Below are 17,424 nucleotides of genomic sequence, written 5' to 3'. Positions count from 1 at the left end.
AGGCTCGCCACACACGTGTGACGTGTCGTAGACCAGCATGTGTAACTCGATACAATTTACTTATTTATGTTGACAGCAGCCTTTGTCGTGCATTGCCAGTGCTTGGCAGCTATAATATCCTCTGAATCATAGACCGTATGAATCCAATGTGGCAGTAGCGAGTTTTTGTTCAGGCTTCTCGACGGGCAACTCAGGATCGACTACGGCCCCCTGCTTTGAATGAACTGTGCCAAGCTCTCCGCCGCAGATTCAGCTTCAGCCCGCGGATCCGAAGCTCCTACAATTCTCTCACTCTTCAACAGACCAAGCAGAAAACATGGTGAGTACAACATCTACCGATTACACCGTGCTGGCTTACAGGATGTCACTGCCTCCACACACACACGGACACACGCACGCAGACATCCAGGTGCACACACCTGTTGAATAGTGTTTGTCATGTTGTCAAACAGGAGGGCTCATCACTAGATAATGTTTTATTGCAGACTGATAACCATCGCGGATAATGCAATGCAATCAATCACGGTTAATGCAACCATTACATTTTGCAATCGTATACTGTATATTAAAGCTTCAAAACAGATTCAGCATAATATCTAGTGTAACGTTAAGGCACAAGATATATTCATAAACATCATGTTCTAATTATAAAATAATAATTTAGATGTAGATCCATTATTAGGTTTTTCCATGGAGTGTTCAGTTTTGTTCTATTTCTATTAAAAAAACAAATATGTGGAGCCATAGTGTGCGAGTTTAAAAGGACGAGAGGTCAGCGCGAGCTCCCTATTGTCCGTCCACGCCACTGGCTAATTCTGTTAAGCTTGACAGATACTCCAGATTAGACGGTTGCCATGATACCTGTTGATGATGTCACTGCTCGTTATCGGGGCAGGGGGCCAGCCCTGGGTTGTGACATCTGCTTTGGGTCTCTGTTCTGTTTGGTAGAGTACACAACGTGATTGTGCAATAATATGCGCAGATGAGCAGCTAGCAGGCTCCTGTGTCCGTTTAGGAAATGTGAATGAATTGTAGAAATAGTTTGTACAGTCAGACTCACAGTAAGGCTGTCAGAACACACACACACACACACACACACACACACACACACACACACACACACACACACACACACACACACACACACACACACACACACACACACACACACACACACACACAGGGACGACGTGAGGGTCAAATAAGCAGTCCTGAGTTTATAAAAATCATGTGCCATGCTAATGCCAGGTCATGAGGTAGGATTATGAATTTTTCTCTCTCTCACACACGCACACGCACACGCTTCAAAGAATGCAGTTTGTTATCGTTTCCAGATGGGCTTCGCTGCAACCAATCACAGCCTGTGCTCATGAAACGGCCCCCTTCTTTCCCCAACGCCCGCCCGGTGTTCCCCGCGTGCTTCCAGGCGGGTAAGATCCAGACGCTGACGGAGGAGGAGAGAGCCCACCTCCTCCCGCTCCTCCGCAACGCCCAGTGGGTGGAGGCCGGAACGAGGGACGCCATCTACAAGGAGTTCATCTTTAAAGACTTCAATCAGGTTTGGGTTGACTTTGTGCCCTTGGTTCAACCTGTGTCTCCGTTTTGTGATTTTTTAATCCAGTACCCATTAAGCCTATCCTGTCTTGACTTGTACGAGGGCAGTGTTTGACGGTAATCCTTTCTGGTGGGTGTATTGTTTTTCTCCCAGGCGTTTGGCTTCATGTCCAGAGTGGCGCTACAAGCGGAGAAGATGGACCATCACCCAGAATGGTTCAACGTCTACAACAAGGTGTGTCATCGTGGTCCCGGCGTGAATCGACAGGAGGGCTACAGCTAGAGTGGTGGGATCATGGTGCGATCCAGATGCCTCGGTCACCAGTCTTCCGAGTTGCACTTGTGACGTAATTTCCTGTCTCGTAGCACTTATAGCGTTCCCGTTTGTCTCTGTGATTGTGTCATGAAAATGGCTAGTCGTTGTTTGTTTTTAGCTACATTAGCCTCTTTAGCAAACCAGCTCGAAAACAAACAACACAACACATTACATTCTATTGCACGCGCAGCAAGAACCTGCAATGCATAAATTGGTGACCGGAATAAAGTAGCAATGCAATCAAGTGTGCATTTAAAATCGACATGACCAACATGGTACAAATACAAAGAAAATAAATCTCTTCGCGGGCGCAGCCATTTTTGTTAAGCGTCGTCACTGAACTCGGTGTACTCTCAGAATTCCGAGGGGGCCCGACCAAAAGGGGGGGGGTGCCTCCGTGAAATGCCGCAAGAAAGCTGGGAGGTTTCCCCACTTGCAACTCGGAAGGCTGGTGTCCGAGGCATCTGGAACACACCGTAACTGCAGTGGTTAGGCGGATCGACTCCCACCCTGAAGGGTCTGGAGTCCGATGCCCCCAGCCACATCCCACCTGGAGGTGGGATGTGGCCATTCCTGAGCGAGATGGCTAACCCCTTCCTGCGCTTTTGTAACATCTGAACTTACGGTCGCTTTGGATAAAAGTACATGGTAGTAAGGGTTGAATCAGCCGACGCCACGCGACCACGACAGGCCTATGATGAGTCGTGTTTACCTGTGGCGAGGATTCATTTCAGCGCCATAACCGGTCCAACCGCTCTCTCAACAGGTTCAGATCACACTCAGCACCCACGAGTGTGGGGGTCTGTCCCAGAGGGACATCACGCTGGCCACCTTCGTCGACCAGGCGTCCCTCATGTGAGCGACAGCTGAAACCCTAAAAAAAAAACAGTTTCCTGTCGTCATTCCAGTTCAGAAAAAACCTAAACCAAAAGCCTGCAGTGACTGAAACGGTGTTGTGTACTGGTGAGAGTGTCTGAGTGTATATAAAGGAAGATTATGAGAGAATGAATAAAGGATTACATACAGGATTACTCACAGGATGTTACTGGTGTTATAACCCGACTGTCCCATCTGGGATCAATTAAGTAGACCTTGTCTAAGCATTTCTTTGCTTAGGCACAAGTCAATTGTTTTTATGTAAAACATGTGCCTTTCCATCTGTCTGTATTTGTTCAAAAATGTTAAAGTGCTGAAATAAAGGTTTTTTTCCAAAATATTTAAGTCATACATGTATCATAAATATATTATTAACCTTTTAGTCATTACCAACCCCTTCATTTTGGAGTTTCAGATATTGTTTCACTGCAGCAGAAATTAATCAAGTCTTCTAGCAACATGGTATTTATTAATTTAAATGGACAACATTCAAAAGGAGCATTGGGCCACGCCAATGGTGGTTACAAAGCCAAATCCCTGAGTCTGCTAACAACCACAGGATCTGTTAACATGAGCTCTGGTCGGGCCAACGAGGAGCCATGCTCTATTATTGCTATGTGGTGCTTTTAAATAACAGCCGACGACACAAACCTAAACAAATACACATTTCGGATGAGTAATGAACACCTTCATGAACATTAAAACCGTATGCATGAGACGGTGACATGGTACGAAAAGAGTGAAATTAGAAATAGCTCCGTGATTAAACTCATATTTTCGCTAACCCCATCCTACACAACATGGATGCGTTTGATCCCTTGATTGCATCTTAAAAATCCATAATTCAGTTTACCGGGCACCAATAGCAACGCAGAAACATAGCCAACATGGTGGACAAGACCTGGCCAGTAGGAAACACTGGAACAGCTTCTGAAGTCTTTCTGAATGCAAAAAAAATCGCATACATTCACAACTCAATATAAAAATATTAAAAAGGTTGTACGATCCTAAAAGAATAGGACTGGCCAGGATTATAGATAATCAATGAAACACAAATCACACAGTGGTCTAATACACAAAAACACACACAGCAAAATGACACACGCAAGTTAGAGAACCGTCGTTGGGTGAAAGACATGCCTGCTTTCTGAAACTATGAAATATGTGCTGTTGTTGTCACTCCTGGAACAAGGTCATGTTTTGGGTGAACATTGAAATATTGCAATGGATATAGGCGACACAGTTTCAACAATCAATAGGAGTAATAACACGCGGGTATGTCAAAAACAAAACAAAATAGGTCCAAGGTCATTCGAGTATGGATTGTTCCCCTTTTCACATGGGACTGAAAAAGGTGAACTTTTGAGCAGTCGGACAGAAACACAGTATAAAGAGGATACGCCTACATAGTTTAAACCCATGTCAGACGCCTGAAATCTACCGACTGTTGACATAGCCTGTGTGAGAGGTCCTATTACGTAACCAGAATGAAGAAGAGAGACATGGTCATGATAGGTGGAGATTGAGGTAGATTCAGAGAGGATCTTGAATTACAAGGAAGGAAAATATTCAGGTTATCTGTCAACCACAGATAAATATATAATGACAATCATTTTACTCCACAGGATGAATTAAAACATATTTTTGCTTTTGAAATTTTGAAAAAATGATTTTAAAGGGGAAGTGAGTCGAAACATTCAATGTCAGCCCTTATTAAAACGATTTCTTATCCTTTAACCTAAGTGACATGGAATTCTCTCTGAAACCTTCTTCCACAGTCATGTATCATAGCAAAAGTATGAATTACATTTGTATTAAGTGCTAGGAAAGATATTTCAAAGAAATTATTATAGCTACTGAAAATATTATATCATCAATGTAGTTCTATTAAAAGCAGCAAAGTTTAGTTAAGTTAAAACACAAATAAAAGTGGAAAAACTGAAAAACTGCATTCAGGGCAACCAGGTTACTGCAGTACATGCAGTTGTACACTGGAGGGCAGAAGAGCAGCGTGTTACGCTTTCAGTGGTTTGTGTTTCTAGGCGTCGTCACATATTCAGCGAAGATCGCATTTTGAAATGTTCCTGTTTGATTGTTACAAGTATAAAAGGAAGAAAAAAAAATACTTGAATGCATTCACTTGTAAACCGAATATATGAAAAACTAAAATTAATTTAGTTTGATGATTGAAATCCCGATCCAAGACATAATTAAGCACAGATAAAACTCAAATCGGGAAAAACAAACAGCAAAAGAAAACGATAACAAACAAAAATCAAAGACATTTCAGATAATCATTAGAATGAAGGATTTGAGTCATAATTTCTCTATGGTTTCTAGGCACAGTAAATGTGTAGTTTCCCTCTCGTGTGTTAAAACACGATGGCTTGTGCATCCCAGGTCGTTTGTCAGTGCAAACAGTCAGGTTAGCCGAGGCAAGATAAGGCAACCGTTGGACTGTAGGATTTTTACTGAGCGGACAGGCCAAAGGACGGGGGGAGGAGAGAGAGAGAGAGAGACTGGTAGTCCTCTTACAGGTGTGCAGGTGGAAGGTAGTCTGGGTGCGGCCAGAGGCGTCGGCCAGGTGAGCTTGCTGGTGCTCAGTGGGCTTTACCGTTCCCGTTCATGTGAACCTCTGGAGCTGTGGGCTTGTGCACCTCAGTGCTGTAGAGGCAGTCCAGGAATCCGCAGGAGATTTCCGTCACCATGGACCTGTCCGGGATGGACTGCGCCATGCCGTAGATGGCTCCCTGGGGAGGGGGGGGGGGGGGACGGGACACTGGTAAACAACTCCCCCTCAAAGGCTTTCATAGTCTCATCTGAGACCACGGCGGTTCAAATCAGTCCCTTGAATATTAAAGGAAAGTGATAGAACTGGGTGGATTTTGCCACAGGTTATAACGAACAAGCTCAAACAAATAACGTGCATTTGCGTCTCAGGTTGCCATGCAAATGCTTTTTTAACACAGGTCGCACAGGTTTGCAGTGGGGTGACCCGGGGGCCCATTGGCGAGACGTAGCCTAGCTAACCGTAGCCTAGCTAACCGTAGCCTAGCTAACCGTAGCCTAGCTTACCATTCCAGTGGTCTTCTCCTTGGGGTTCTTCATGATGATGGCCACCTGTTCCCCGACGTCCTTGACAAACTTCTCGGCCACGCCCTCCTTTGTATGCAGGACCGTGCAGCAGATGTGGATACTGTGAATAAGAAAAATAATTACACACAGCACAGCCCCTAACAAACTCTCATACATGGATAACACGTCTCTCAGGTGAATTTGGATCAGTCTGTTTCCCGGGCAGATGCCCCACGTTGCCCCCTGGTTACCTGGAGGGGTACTGCAGTGTGTTCAGGTTCCAGCCTTTGGTCGTCAGCGCGTTGGAGAGGCGGAAGATATCGAAGTCGTCGGAGCCCATGGCCACCACGGACACCTCGGGCTTCCCGAACACAAACAGCCCCTTGATCTTACGGACCCTACGGGGCAAAGGAGGGGAGGAACACGGACGCTGAGGAAGGGTGTACAGGGCTGATCAAATAAATAAACCTTCTGAGAAAGCTGAGTAATACAACTGAACTGATCGGTTGGATCATTCAACCACTCTAGCAGTTGACGGAATATGATGTTAAATAGTAAATGGACTGCATTGAAATAGCGCTGTTATCCAAAGTGCTTCACAATACTGCCTGACTTTCACCCATTCATGCACACATGCACACACCGACGGCGGAGTCGGCCACGCAGGGCGACAGCCTGCTCGTCAGGAGCAGTCAGGGTGAGGCGTCTCGCTCAGGGGATCGAACCGGCGACCTTGCGGTGACCAGCCGACCCGCGCCACCTCCTGAGCCCCTGCCACCCTGACCTGGGTGGTGACCCAACCACCGCACAGACGTGCGCTGCTGTCGCGTGGTCTTACTCGGCCTCGATGGTGCGCGCGGTGCTGATGATCCTGCGCGTGGCGTCCACGTATCCGTCCTCGCCCATGTGCATCATGGTGGCCCAGCAGGCGGCGATGATGCCCCCCGGCCTGGAGCCCGCTATGGAGGGCGAGGCGTAGATCCCGCCCTGCCAGTTGGGAGCCACAAAGTACTGGAAGTGGCGGTACTTCTTCTCGCTGTACAGGATGACCGAGGAGCCTTTGGGGGCGTAGCCATACTGCAGAGAGAGAGAGAGAGAGAGAGAGAGAGAGAGAGAGAGAGAGAGAGAGAGAGAGAGAGAGAGAGAGAGAGAGAGAGAGAGAGAGAGAGAGAGAGAGAGAGAGAGAGAGAGAGAGAGAGAGAGAGAGAGAGAGAGAGAGAGAGAGAGAGAGAGAGAGAGAGAGAGAGAGAGAGAGAGAGAGAGAGAGAGAGAGAGAGAGAGAGAGAGAGAGACATACACAGACACACAGACAGACAGTCACATGGGGAAGTTTAAACATAAAGCCGCACGCACATGCATGCAGAAATGAATACATCCGTTTCATGTCTATTTTACGCTCCACCAATGGGCTTCATGAAAACCACAGAACGGCAGATGTCTGATCAAGAACGATTTCCTAATCCACTTTTCCGGTCTGTGAAATATGCGGGCCATGTGTACATGTTCTGTTCTGCCCGCCGAGTTTCCCCTTTAAAATCCACTTACAAAACCAACGAGCCGCGCCTCCCCAGTACACGTTGGCCCCCTCCCTGCCTACTTCAGCTCCACAGGAGTGGAACCGAGTGGGGATCTCTCCTGCTGGAGAGCCAGCAGGAGAGAGGGAGGCTCACCTTGTGAGTGTCGGCTGACATGCTGGTGACCCCCTTGATCCTGAAGTCGAACGGGGCCAGGGGGTAGCCCGCCTTGGCCATGAAGCCGATGAGGAACCCCCCCAGGCACGCGTCCACGTGCAGGGGCAGCTTGTAGCGCAGAGCCAGCTGGGGAGAGAACCGGGGGTGGGGAGAGAACCAGGGGTGGGGGGGGGGGGGGGGGTGGGGGGAAGAGAGTGTGAGAGCCGTGGCGGAACAGCACGGGTAAGGGTCAGTTCTCTGTCTGTCTGTCTGTCTGTCTGTCTGCGCCCGCAGTCGTCCCTCACCTTGGCTACTTCCTCCACAGGGTCGATGATGCCGTGGGGGAACTGCGGGGCGGAGCAGACCAGCATGGCCGTGTTCCCGTTGATGGCCCTCTTCATGGCCTGGAGAACGACAACACGCACACGATTAGACCGATTGGTTGGACTGGGTAGCCCTCCGCCCGTTCTGCCGGCGATTTGAATCTGCCCTGCGGAAGGGTCTGGAGAAGAGCAACACGTTTCTTTCTGCGTCCGATACGCTTTTGTAGCGAGCCAATCACCGAGCTGGCTTTTCCCCCTGGCGCGCTATTGGCTGGTTTAACACAATGACGGCAGGGAAGCGACGGCAGGCAGCCAATCGCGTACAGAGTTAGTTGAACTAGGCCCGTTGATCACGCCTCTTGAGCTGAAGAAAATGACAGCAGCCTCCCCGGACCGAGCTCAATCGTAGATTGAGCTCGGTCCGGGAGGCTGCCGTCAAGCTGACCAAGCTCAATCTGAGGAGGCTGCTGTCATTTTCTCTGGTGATCAACAGGCCTAGTCTACGATTGAGCTTGGTCCGGCAATAGCCAGGCTAACGATTGGTAGCCTTTTGAAACGTTTGACATATAAACGCGTTGGGCTGTGGTTGTTGTGTCAAGACCCGGGTCGTGTCCTCACCTTCATGTCCACCTTCATGGTGTCCGGGTCCAAGGGAACGTGGACCAGCTTCATACCAAAGTAGTGCGCCGCTTTGTCGAAGGCCGCGTGGACGCTCTTTGGCGCAACGCTAAACAGAGCACAAACCGCACACGGAGAGAAACGGCAAAACATTAGATTCCGTCCACCTCCCACACACAGCCGGTGCCAACTGGACTGCCGTCCGCTCGGGATGCCATGGCAACAAACAAACGACCACATTCCGACATGCATTCCGGAGAGGTCGTACATTTCGGGGTGCTTGACTCCGCGCTCGTACGCCATGTCTCTGTAGGCCTTGCACGCCATCAGGATGCTCTCTGTGCCGCCGGAGGTGACCTGGACGACAGGCGGAAGAGGGCACACGACGATGACCGGGTGACTGGGATTATTCATACAGCGCTGAAGGTCCCAGGACCTGCCACCAGGTAGGGGTGACGTGATTAGCCGCTACAAGCCCTTTTGAAAATCTGCCCCTCATGACGATGATGATCACAGGCGGGCGTGTCCCCCCTAGATGTGTGCTGGATTGATCAGTCTACCAGCCGACCCAGTGGACGGTAGCAAACGTCGCTCATCTATCCAGCACACGTCGAGGTGGCCACTAAGGCTAATCACACCCACACCTGGGGGCTCTGCCATGGGACCTTTATTAAAAAGGGGTCGACGAACCGCGGACTCACCGTGCCACAGGACTCGGGACCTCCGTGGAACAGCGAGCAGGTCATCCTCACCACCTCCGCCTCCATCTTCCGCACCCCGGGGAAGATGTCGGGGTGGAGCGGGTTGCTCCACGCAAAGTCGCCGTACACCTGGGGACCGGGGGAACGAGGGGCTCTTTGAGACGGGACATTCAGACCTGCAACGCCCATCTTATGCAGGAGGGGGGGGGGAGGTGGGGGAGGTGGGGGTGGAGAGGCATACCTTAACCAAGAGTTGGGTCAGCGTCTCGTCTCCCCAGTACACAGCCCCCGACACCCAGCCCTTCTCCCATTGGACCACGTCTGCAGCAGGAGACGGCACACAATCAATCCTCCAGAACATGAAAGCACAACATTTTCATCATCCCTTACGAAACACGAAGGCCGGTTCTTAAGACCTCTGACGCCATCAGCTCTTAATAAAGGAGGGGGCTTTGTTGATCATTTTTTGCCAACTGCGCCAAAGCCGGCCGGTCCCGAACGAACGGCGGGGCACTCACTCAGCGTCTGGTATTCCTTGATCATGTCGAGCACTTGGGCCTGGGAAAGGCCGGCGGCCGGGAGCTGCTTTGTGTAGCTCATGCCCTCCTTCAGAGTGCACAGACTGACCGACATGTCGTCCAGGGCCTTGTTCAGCTGGCTCTGGATCTGTGGGGGGGGAACACGAGGGGGGGGGAACACGAGACAATGAAGCCGCTTTGGAAAGCAGCTGTGTTTACCGCAACTCAATCCCAATGGGTCTCCGGCCGTAAGATGTGTGGGGGGGGGGGTTTTTTTTGCAAAACATTCATGTTTTGCAAAAACATGAATGCTGCAATACAATTGATTGAGGACGTGTTGCCTCCATGACATAAGCTGATAAGCTGACCCCAAGTAACCCAATTATTTTCTGTTTTCACGGGAGTGTGGTGTAAAGTGGGCCAAAGGTCTGTGTGGCCCCTCCCTCTGTTGTGTGCAGGCTCTGCGCAGTCACGGAGTGTGACTCATGAACTTATGAAGACACGGGTCCCGTCTGTGAAGCCTGTCTGATGACACACACTGGGAAGACGTCCCCAGGCCATCTGTCCCGGGGTACTCACTGCCATGCCAACGTAGGGTATTTTTCTGATGAGTCGGAAGACCCGCTTCTTCATTCGTGACGTGAGACCTATTGGAGAAATACCACAAAAGGGTTTTGGGTTAAACTGCTGGTAGACGGAGACGACCGCAAAGATCAAAATCACTGACTAAGAGAGCAGATGCATCAGCAGCGTGCCAAGACATGCGCTTGTTAAACCAGCTGTGCTTCACAACACAAGTCGGTCCCAGAGAAGTTTAGAGAAGTTTGTTCTGACCCCGTGCAGCTCAAAATGAGCTGATCTGACTGGACATCAATGTGACTGATATAAAGATAAAGATAAAGATAGACTTTATTGTCATTGTACAGTCACCTATACAACGAAATTGGGGTCAAACTATATGATGGTAGTTTTAATTTATCAAGGGTTTAATCTGGTGTTTCAATCCTGTGTTTTAATTGTGCAATTGCCTTCACTGACCAATGGCTGACTGCATGAGGCTGCTATTGCATTTTCAGCAACATTATTCATTCCGCGTGGGACATTATAAAGCAGAAGCGAAACTAAATCCTTTTGACGCAGTCCGTCTGCAAAATACAGCCTCAAAACAGCCTTGCCTCATCGCGCTCTTGAGCACACGGCCTTGGCAACGTCAAAACACGGCTCACATTGTGTCCATTTCATCGTTTTTGCCCAGTTTCGACCCTATACTCTATCTCTGTTGATTGTTTGGTGGGAGCTTCTTTACTTTCTTGCTGGAACAGGAAGCCCTTGGCCCAGACGCCGCCCAGCGTGGTGAGCGCGGTGAGGCCGATGACCTGCCAGGGCTCCAGGTCCGCACACAGGCTGTTCACCTGGGTCCGGCCCTGCTCCACGTACAGCAGTAGCATCTCCCGGTACACGTCCAAGGCACTCTGGAGGCACAGGGACAAACAGGGGAGGGGGGGGGGTCATTGAGACATGTCTAGGCTGGAGCTGTGCAATGCATCACAGGGTTATTATGATTCCACCCATTGAAAGATTCATGGATGGGGTTTCATACACACAGACGGAGACGAAGAACCATATTGTCGAGCTGCGTAAGTGGAACCATCTGACCATAAAGTTCACACACTTCTCTTTACTTCTACAAAGTTCCACATTTGGGACGCATAAATTATAACTATGATAGATAATACATCCTCATCATCCGAAGTAATGCAGTTGAATTGAACAGATTTAAAATAGATCAAAATCATCAAACTGCAGTCCATTATATTTACTGTTGGTATTCACAATTGGTGACAGCCTCCAAGAATAAGATCTGAATAAAAAAAAATGTGCCTAAGGCAATGACAACTTTATGACATGTAGGACAGACGACTACAGATAAAAGACAAAGCATGTCAAGCAACACTCGCGCAAATGCGGCTCATGTAACACATCAACAGCCACACATACTTTCACATAGATGTGGTGTAATGTTGAAATGCTGCAAACACCACCACAGAAACCAGCATTAGGAATGAGGACAACATCTTCCTGTTTAGGCATTCTTCAATATAATACAGTCCAACACAAGCAATCATTTTACCATTATGTTTTTTTTAAGCTGGTACTTACATCAGAAGACGCTGCCATGTCTCTAGAGTTCAGTTTATCTCCCTTTGCAGTCAGTGATCCCTATCAATTGTCTTGGCAGGTGGCCCTACCCCAACTGGGGGAGTGAAACATAGCACTGTGTCGACTCCTCCCAGCACAGAACGTCAAGACGCAATCTGACCTTTTGAAGCCAATAGGACATATGCCTTTCAATGGCCAATCATGATCCATGGAGATAGCAACTAGGTTTCAGTGTGTTGGTACAAACTAAATACAATTTGTAACGTCTTGCTCATACCTTAACATCCTCTGATATCAGCAGTTTTTGTTTAGTTATTTTTAAAAAAATGTATTGTATCGATAAGAGTTTACCCAAATATAAAAATAAGAAAGTATCATCATGTAGCCGATTTGATAATCACAGTAAATGATTCACTGCTGTCATTTCATAAGTGCTGTAAAGGTGAACATATCTGCACGTTTCCCCTTTATCTTGCCACATATCGCACTTTAACAGCACCGTGACATGCCAACGATAAGACACAATACGCTTCTACCATAACTCAAGACCACAATCTGATGGAGAAGAGCTAAAGGTCCAAGTAAGGAAAACAGCTTGGATAACCAAACATCCGACCGGAAGCCTGACTTACACAATTACATCTTATCCCTCGTTTCTATAAGACTTTTGTGGCTGACCTGTGTAGTCTATTCACAAGAAACAGTACTTTCCCCAGTAAGAAAACCAATGGAAACTGGTAATTGAAATGTAAACAGGTAAGGAGTTAACGGTCCTGTTGACACCTTAACCGATCGTATTGTTTTCAGCTTCAAGCGTGGATGAATGAAACACAATGGGCGGGCCAGCATGGAAACAAAAAAAGCCTACTTCTTCCCCCCCAATACACCTGCCACACACATGGGTCTGAAAAGCATGCTCATACAGGTTTGGCCAGGTTAGCTACGTAAGAAAACAACAGCAGAAGGAGACAATCACTTGTGTCTTGAGATGTAATGCAGCAGTCCCTATCTGATAATCAAGTATCATTACAAAACACAATGGATTTATCCTTTTCCTTTTCGTGATAACTTTCATTGGCTTAACCTAAATACCAGAAAGTAATCAAGGGATCAAAAAAGGGCAGCTCATCTAGATAGACGGCAAATTTGGTAATCTGCAGCCAATCTAGACTTCCAAGTCATTAAAACACAGAACTATTGATGTACGTAAAGTTAATCCAAAAACAACCCAGCTCTCCCCAAGGGCTTGGCTCCGGTTAATAAACTGTTCTTTGCGACATTCTATGTTTGAATATGTTAGTTGACGCACTGCAAGCACAAAAGCACCGGTTCCCATTTTGTTCTAGCCATTGTATTGCAGTGTGACGCCCATTCCTCTGCTTTCCTCCCATAGGAGCAGCTGGGGATTCAGTAAAGACACTATTGTTTTCTCAAGGGGGAAGTCATGTTCTCATGGAAATGCACTGGGTGTGCTGGGAGGAGGAGGAGGAGGAGAAAGCTGCTGCTGCTACTAGGTGCCTCAAGGGGTTAACAGAGCACACATCATCTTTATCATTCTGCTGAGTCAGTAATCAATGAGCTTGGGAAAACAGGCTTCGTCTTCAGGCAATCTCTGACTTGCTTTCCCCGGTCTGCCAAAGCACGCCACTTTGATATCTTTGTTTTGCATGATTCATGAGATTAGGATGAAACAGAGTGGGAATTTGTAGTCAGCACCGTTTTTTAAGACCTTAAGAGGCCTTGGTGGGAATGGACACAGTGTTCTGTAACACATCATGTCTGATAAAATGTGATCAGGTAGTTTTTTCTGTTTATCAAGTTACCAATGGTATCATTTGATTTGATAGGCCAATCCCAAAAACATATCCCTACACTGGGAAAAGAACAGGATCGAACAGCTGTTTCATGCTACTTTAATAAAATAAATGGCTTCAATCCAAGTTAGTTTGATGTGCTTTTTTCTTTTGTAGCTTTTCCTTCAATTGTTCAGATGATGGAGAGAGAGAGCGGGTATTACAAGGTCAACTCTGAATCAGAGCAGCATTAATGTCACCTCGTAACTTTTTTGCCATGATTCTTCTCTTCCACAAAGTTTGATCTCGGTGCATAATATAAAATAAATAATGTATATTATTAAAATAAAAGATCACCAGCTCAAATTACAAACTTCAAAACAATACTCTTTAAGTGGGCTTCCTGTAGACAAAAGTTAGTATAGAACGAACATTCCACTTGAATAAACCACCTTCAACACCAGAACATTTATCTAAAGTACTAAATAAGTTCTAATGGGTAAAACAAAAACGAGCTCGCAGAAATATCGACGACAATAGGCATTCATGTACTCCTGCACTCCTCAAGTCCCACTGTGAACTTCAGTCAGTCGAGGGAAAGTGAGATGACAAAACAGTCACTTTGAATGCAACACTTGCTGGAGCAACGATGTGCTAACAATAAAGATACATGATATCACATTGTCAACCCCACACCTTGACTCCATCACCAAACACCTCCAAGGCATGCTACACCGACAAGCTAAATGATTCATATTTGATATCAATAAGAGTCTTAGCGTACCTTGTAATCCATTCCGTCGGGGGAGATCCTCGCTGAAACAGTCCTGTTAGTCGAGTTACGGAAGTCACTTGCACAAGACGAGCCAGATCAACAACATCAATATTAACAGGCTGCTATGCTAACCCCACTTTCAGGAAGTAGCCCGCATCTGCTAATGCACAGTATATGTACATGCAGATCTTACAACTTGCGAGCGGTTCCGTGGTCATGAATCCCCACTTGAATGGCGTTTACATGCTATATAGATCTTACATAAAAGCAGGTCATTTGAAAAGTTACAGCTTATGACACCACCCAGGGGTGTTTACCAAATGAGTTTCGCTGTCGCGTTTGCATTGACGTCAAATGTGTTTTTTCTAGTGTCACCAGTGCCCCCAAGTGACCGAATGCTGCTCCTACACAATGATCAATTGGCTATTAGGGAAAACACAGTAGAGCTACTGTAACTATTGATGATTATTGAATGTTTTCCAAGTCATACTACGTCTATTTGTAAAACTAATTAGACTTTTATTGATATTGAATAATGGTGATAATCAAAATCGTAGAAATCTTCCTAAACACATGTCTCGTTGCACAATGCAGATTGTAATGAAGTCAATTAACTGCGTCAGAGACGCTGAACGTTACCACCGACTTCTTTTTAATTTATCTTTTTTTGATTTGTAGACGTAGACTGACTCTTCCAGATGATCAAATTAATCATGATTTAAAACATTGCTGAGTCAACACAGAGATATTTGGCGACTTACCAGGAAGGGTTAGTGTTACATTAACAATTAAAAAATTCAGAATGACTTAAATAAAATAAAAACATCTCTTAGATCTTTTATCTAAAAAAATAAATAAAAAAATACACAAAAAAAATTAAACATAATGACGAGATGATGAAAATGCCATGGGACTTAAATTAGTCGAGCTTCCTAGAAATGTAACATGACAAATATCTTAATAAATGTTATCAAACTGATATTAAAACATGCATACGTCGTGCTCTGCTACAATGTGTTAATGTATATGAATAAGAATATATAAAAACCTAAAAGTACAATTCTCAATTTTAATCAGTCAGTCATTTCCAATTTACGTTCCAAAATGAGTGACAAAAAATAAAAAGATTATTATTGTTATTGTTGGAAGGTAGCGACCTGCCATCATAACTGCATTGTAAACGATTCAAAGCAGTGCGCCTTTATGTCTTCGCATTGGGCCAAACCGGCTACTATCCGCCGTAATTGGTGATCATGGCCTTCAAAAGCTTAGGTTAGAGCTACAATACTAGGCCAGTGAAAAGAAACTCAAAAGCACATTAAAACCGAATTACTTCTTGTGCAAAGTGTGCTCAGGGTCATTCTGGTCACGATGCGCACACCTCTCCAAAAAGCGCACGCGTCTCCAAAGGCGCACCCTCCACTTTGTAAAGGCAGCCGTATTGTTAGGGGTTTCACAAGAGGTGTACATATGGCATCCGGGTTGCAATTAAATGTTTTAAGATGTTTTTTCTCTCTTTAAGAAGTTTCTCCTTTTCTTTCTTCTCATGGCCATTTACTACACTGAATGAGAGGGCCCACATTCAATGGTTCGCTGCTAGTTTGGGATGACAACAATCTGGTCAGCGAGTTGTTGGACTTTGATTGCCCCTTCAAAACGTCCTCCAAACAAAAGCTCAAGACGAAAATAAAGCCCCACCTGGTACCTCTGTTTGCTAAAATAATAATAAATAGATTTCGTTTATTAAATAAGCACAAGAGACTGTAAAGTGGAGTAGTAATCAGGAGCCTCGGGCAGGTATCACCTGCTCGCGCACTTGCTCAGTTTATTGTTAAATATTGTTAAATCACTTTCGGACGAAGTCTGCCTCGATATCTGCTATTTCCTCGGCGACTCGGAGCGTGTGTTTGCCTACACTTTGCATAACAAGCGGAAAAGCAGAGTATGCTGATAAAAAAATCAAGTCAAGGCTGTCACCCTCGAACACACACCTGTCCACGGTTTTCCAACGTAGATTTGGCATCAGTGAATATTTGTAAAGTGGTAATATTCAGTTTACATTAGACTTTTGCTCGTGGCTTTTATAACAGCAAAGCACAATCTCCTATCTCACCAGCGTATTTGTCAATTTTATTGAAAGCATATGGTTATCAGAGAGCTCCCAAAATACATATTTAGACAGAAAGTTAACGAGAGTGTAGCAAGCGTTTTTGGGGTCCTTTGTAAAAGAGGCTTCTGTTGGGCCGAGGCACATTTCGTCCATTGTCTAATATGTCATTTGTTTTCAACCCTTACACATTTTATTTATTTTAAAATATGTCTAAAAGACTAAATACACCCATGCGCTACCCGCCAGCATCAGTTAATTTGGATTTTGGAGATGTCATAGCGCACAGTGTTATGGCAAATGCGCGGTGCTGAAAACAAATTTATTGATTTGACAAAGAAGAACACCCTTTGTTCTTCAATTTATAATAAAAAGTTCTTCATTTTCGACAGCTGTGAAGAGGCTGTTCCCATGCGTAATTGTGATTATCGACCCACCAGATTGTTGCGCCTCCGATGAGTCAATGCTATTTCTGTTTTTATAACCTTCTAACCTTTTGTAACCGTTTTAATGCTTATATTACGTGATACAGCAAGCTTTTTGAAGGCGGAAATCTTACTTTACGACATTATGTAAACGCCATTTTTATTTGTCAAAATTAAATGGTTTCCCATAATCGAGTAAGGACTGCGCCAAGCTCGATTCCAGTCGGATGTGTCAATACACGGTTTGATATGTACACTACTTATAAAACCAACAAGCGTGCCATACGGGCTTCTGGATCAATATTTATCCTTCACTTCTTCTTTCATCGTTTGAAGTTGTATTTAGTAACCCTTCCCAATATGAGCCTTTATAAAATAACTTTTAGAATGGCATTGAAGAATAGATGATTTAACACTTTACGTGTGCGTAACCAAAATGTACTGGCCCAAATGTGAAAAATAAAAAGATTTTATTGAGCAGAATGAAAACATTGGCTATGCGTTTTTTCAACT

General features: G+C 45.8%; 2 protein-coding genes and 1 long non-coding RNA gene across 6 annotated transcripts; 2 read left to right on the top strand and 1 right to left on the bottom strand.

The window, feature by feature from the left end:
* Positions 1-74: 74 nt before the first annotated feature.
* pcbd1 (pterin-4 alpha-carbinolamine dehydratase/dimerization cofactor of hepatocyte nuclear factor 1 alpha) lies at positions 75-3,084 on the top strand. 2 transcript variants are annotated; one of them, XM_060072440.1, is made up of 4 exons: positions 75-319; positions 1,335-1,558; positions 1,709-1,789; positions 2,637-3,084. In XM_060072440.1, exons 1-4 carry the CDS (start codon positions 220-222, stop codon positions 2,727-2,729), a joined length of 498 nt encoding a protein of 165 aa, XP_059928423.1. In that variant the 5' UTR covers positions 75-219; the 3' UTR covers positions 2,730-3,084. The 2 variants fall into 2 exon arrangements, with proteins under 2 accessions (XP_059928423.1, XP_059928424.1); XM_060072441.1 differs by having other exon boundaries at positions 183-319; positions 1,427-1,558.
* Positions 1,796-2,135, top strand: LOC132472715 (uncharacterized). Its single transcript, XR_009529160.1, has 2 exons — positions 1,796-1,954; positions 1,998-2,135. It is a non-coding gene; the product is annotated as an uncharacterized LOC132472715 (long non-coding RNA).
* Positions 3,085-3,195: 111 nt separating the features above from the next.
* On the bottom strand, positions 3,196-14,756 carry sgpl1 (sphingosine-1-phosphate lyase 1). Of its 3 annotated transcripts, none has more exons than XM_060072437.1 (14): positions 14,389-14,756; positions 10,958-11,123; positions 10,231-10,298; positions 9,652-9,799; positions 9,375-9,454; positions 9,134-9,262; positions 8,701-8,789; positions 8,433-8,541; positions 7,797-7,895; positions 7,492-7,638; positions 6,660-6,898; positions 6,073-6,219; positions 5,822-5,942; positions 3,196-5,496 (listed from the first exon to the last, which is right to left on the bottom strand). In XM_060072437.1, the coding sequence occupies exons 1-14, from the start codon at positions 14,398-14,400 to the stop codon at positions 5,347-5,349; spliced, it is 1,704 nt and encodes a 567-aa protein (XP_059928420.1). In that variant the 5' UTR covers positions 14,401-14,756; the 3' UTR covers positions 3,196-5,346. The 3 variants fall into 3 exon arrangements, with proteins under 3 accessions (XP_059928420.1, XP_059928419.1, XP_059928418.1); XM_060072436.1 differs by lacking the exon at positions 14,389-14,756 and adding an exon at positions 11,812-11,969; XM_060072435.1 differs by lacking the exon at positions 14,389-14,756 and adding an exon at positions 11,610-11,639.
* Positions 14,757-17,424: the final 2,668 nt, after the last annotated feature.

Source organism: Gadus macrocephalus, chromosome 15 (assembly GCF_031168955.1).
Source record: "Gadus macrocephalus chromosome 15, ASM3116895v1".
NCBI classification, from domain to species: domain Eukaryota; kingdom Metazoa; phylum Chordata; class Actinopteri; order Gadiformes; family Gadidae; genus Gadus; species Gadus macrocephalus.
This window is presented reverse-complemented; position numbering and strand designations above follow the sequence as displayed.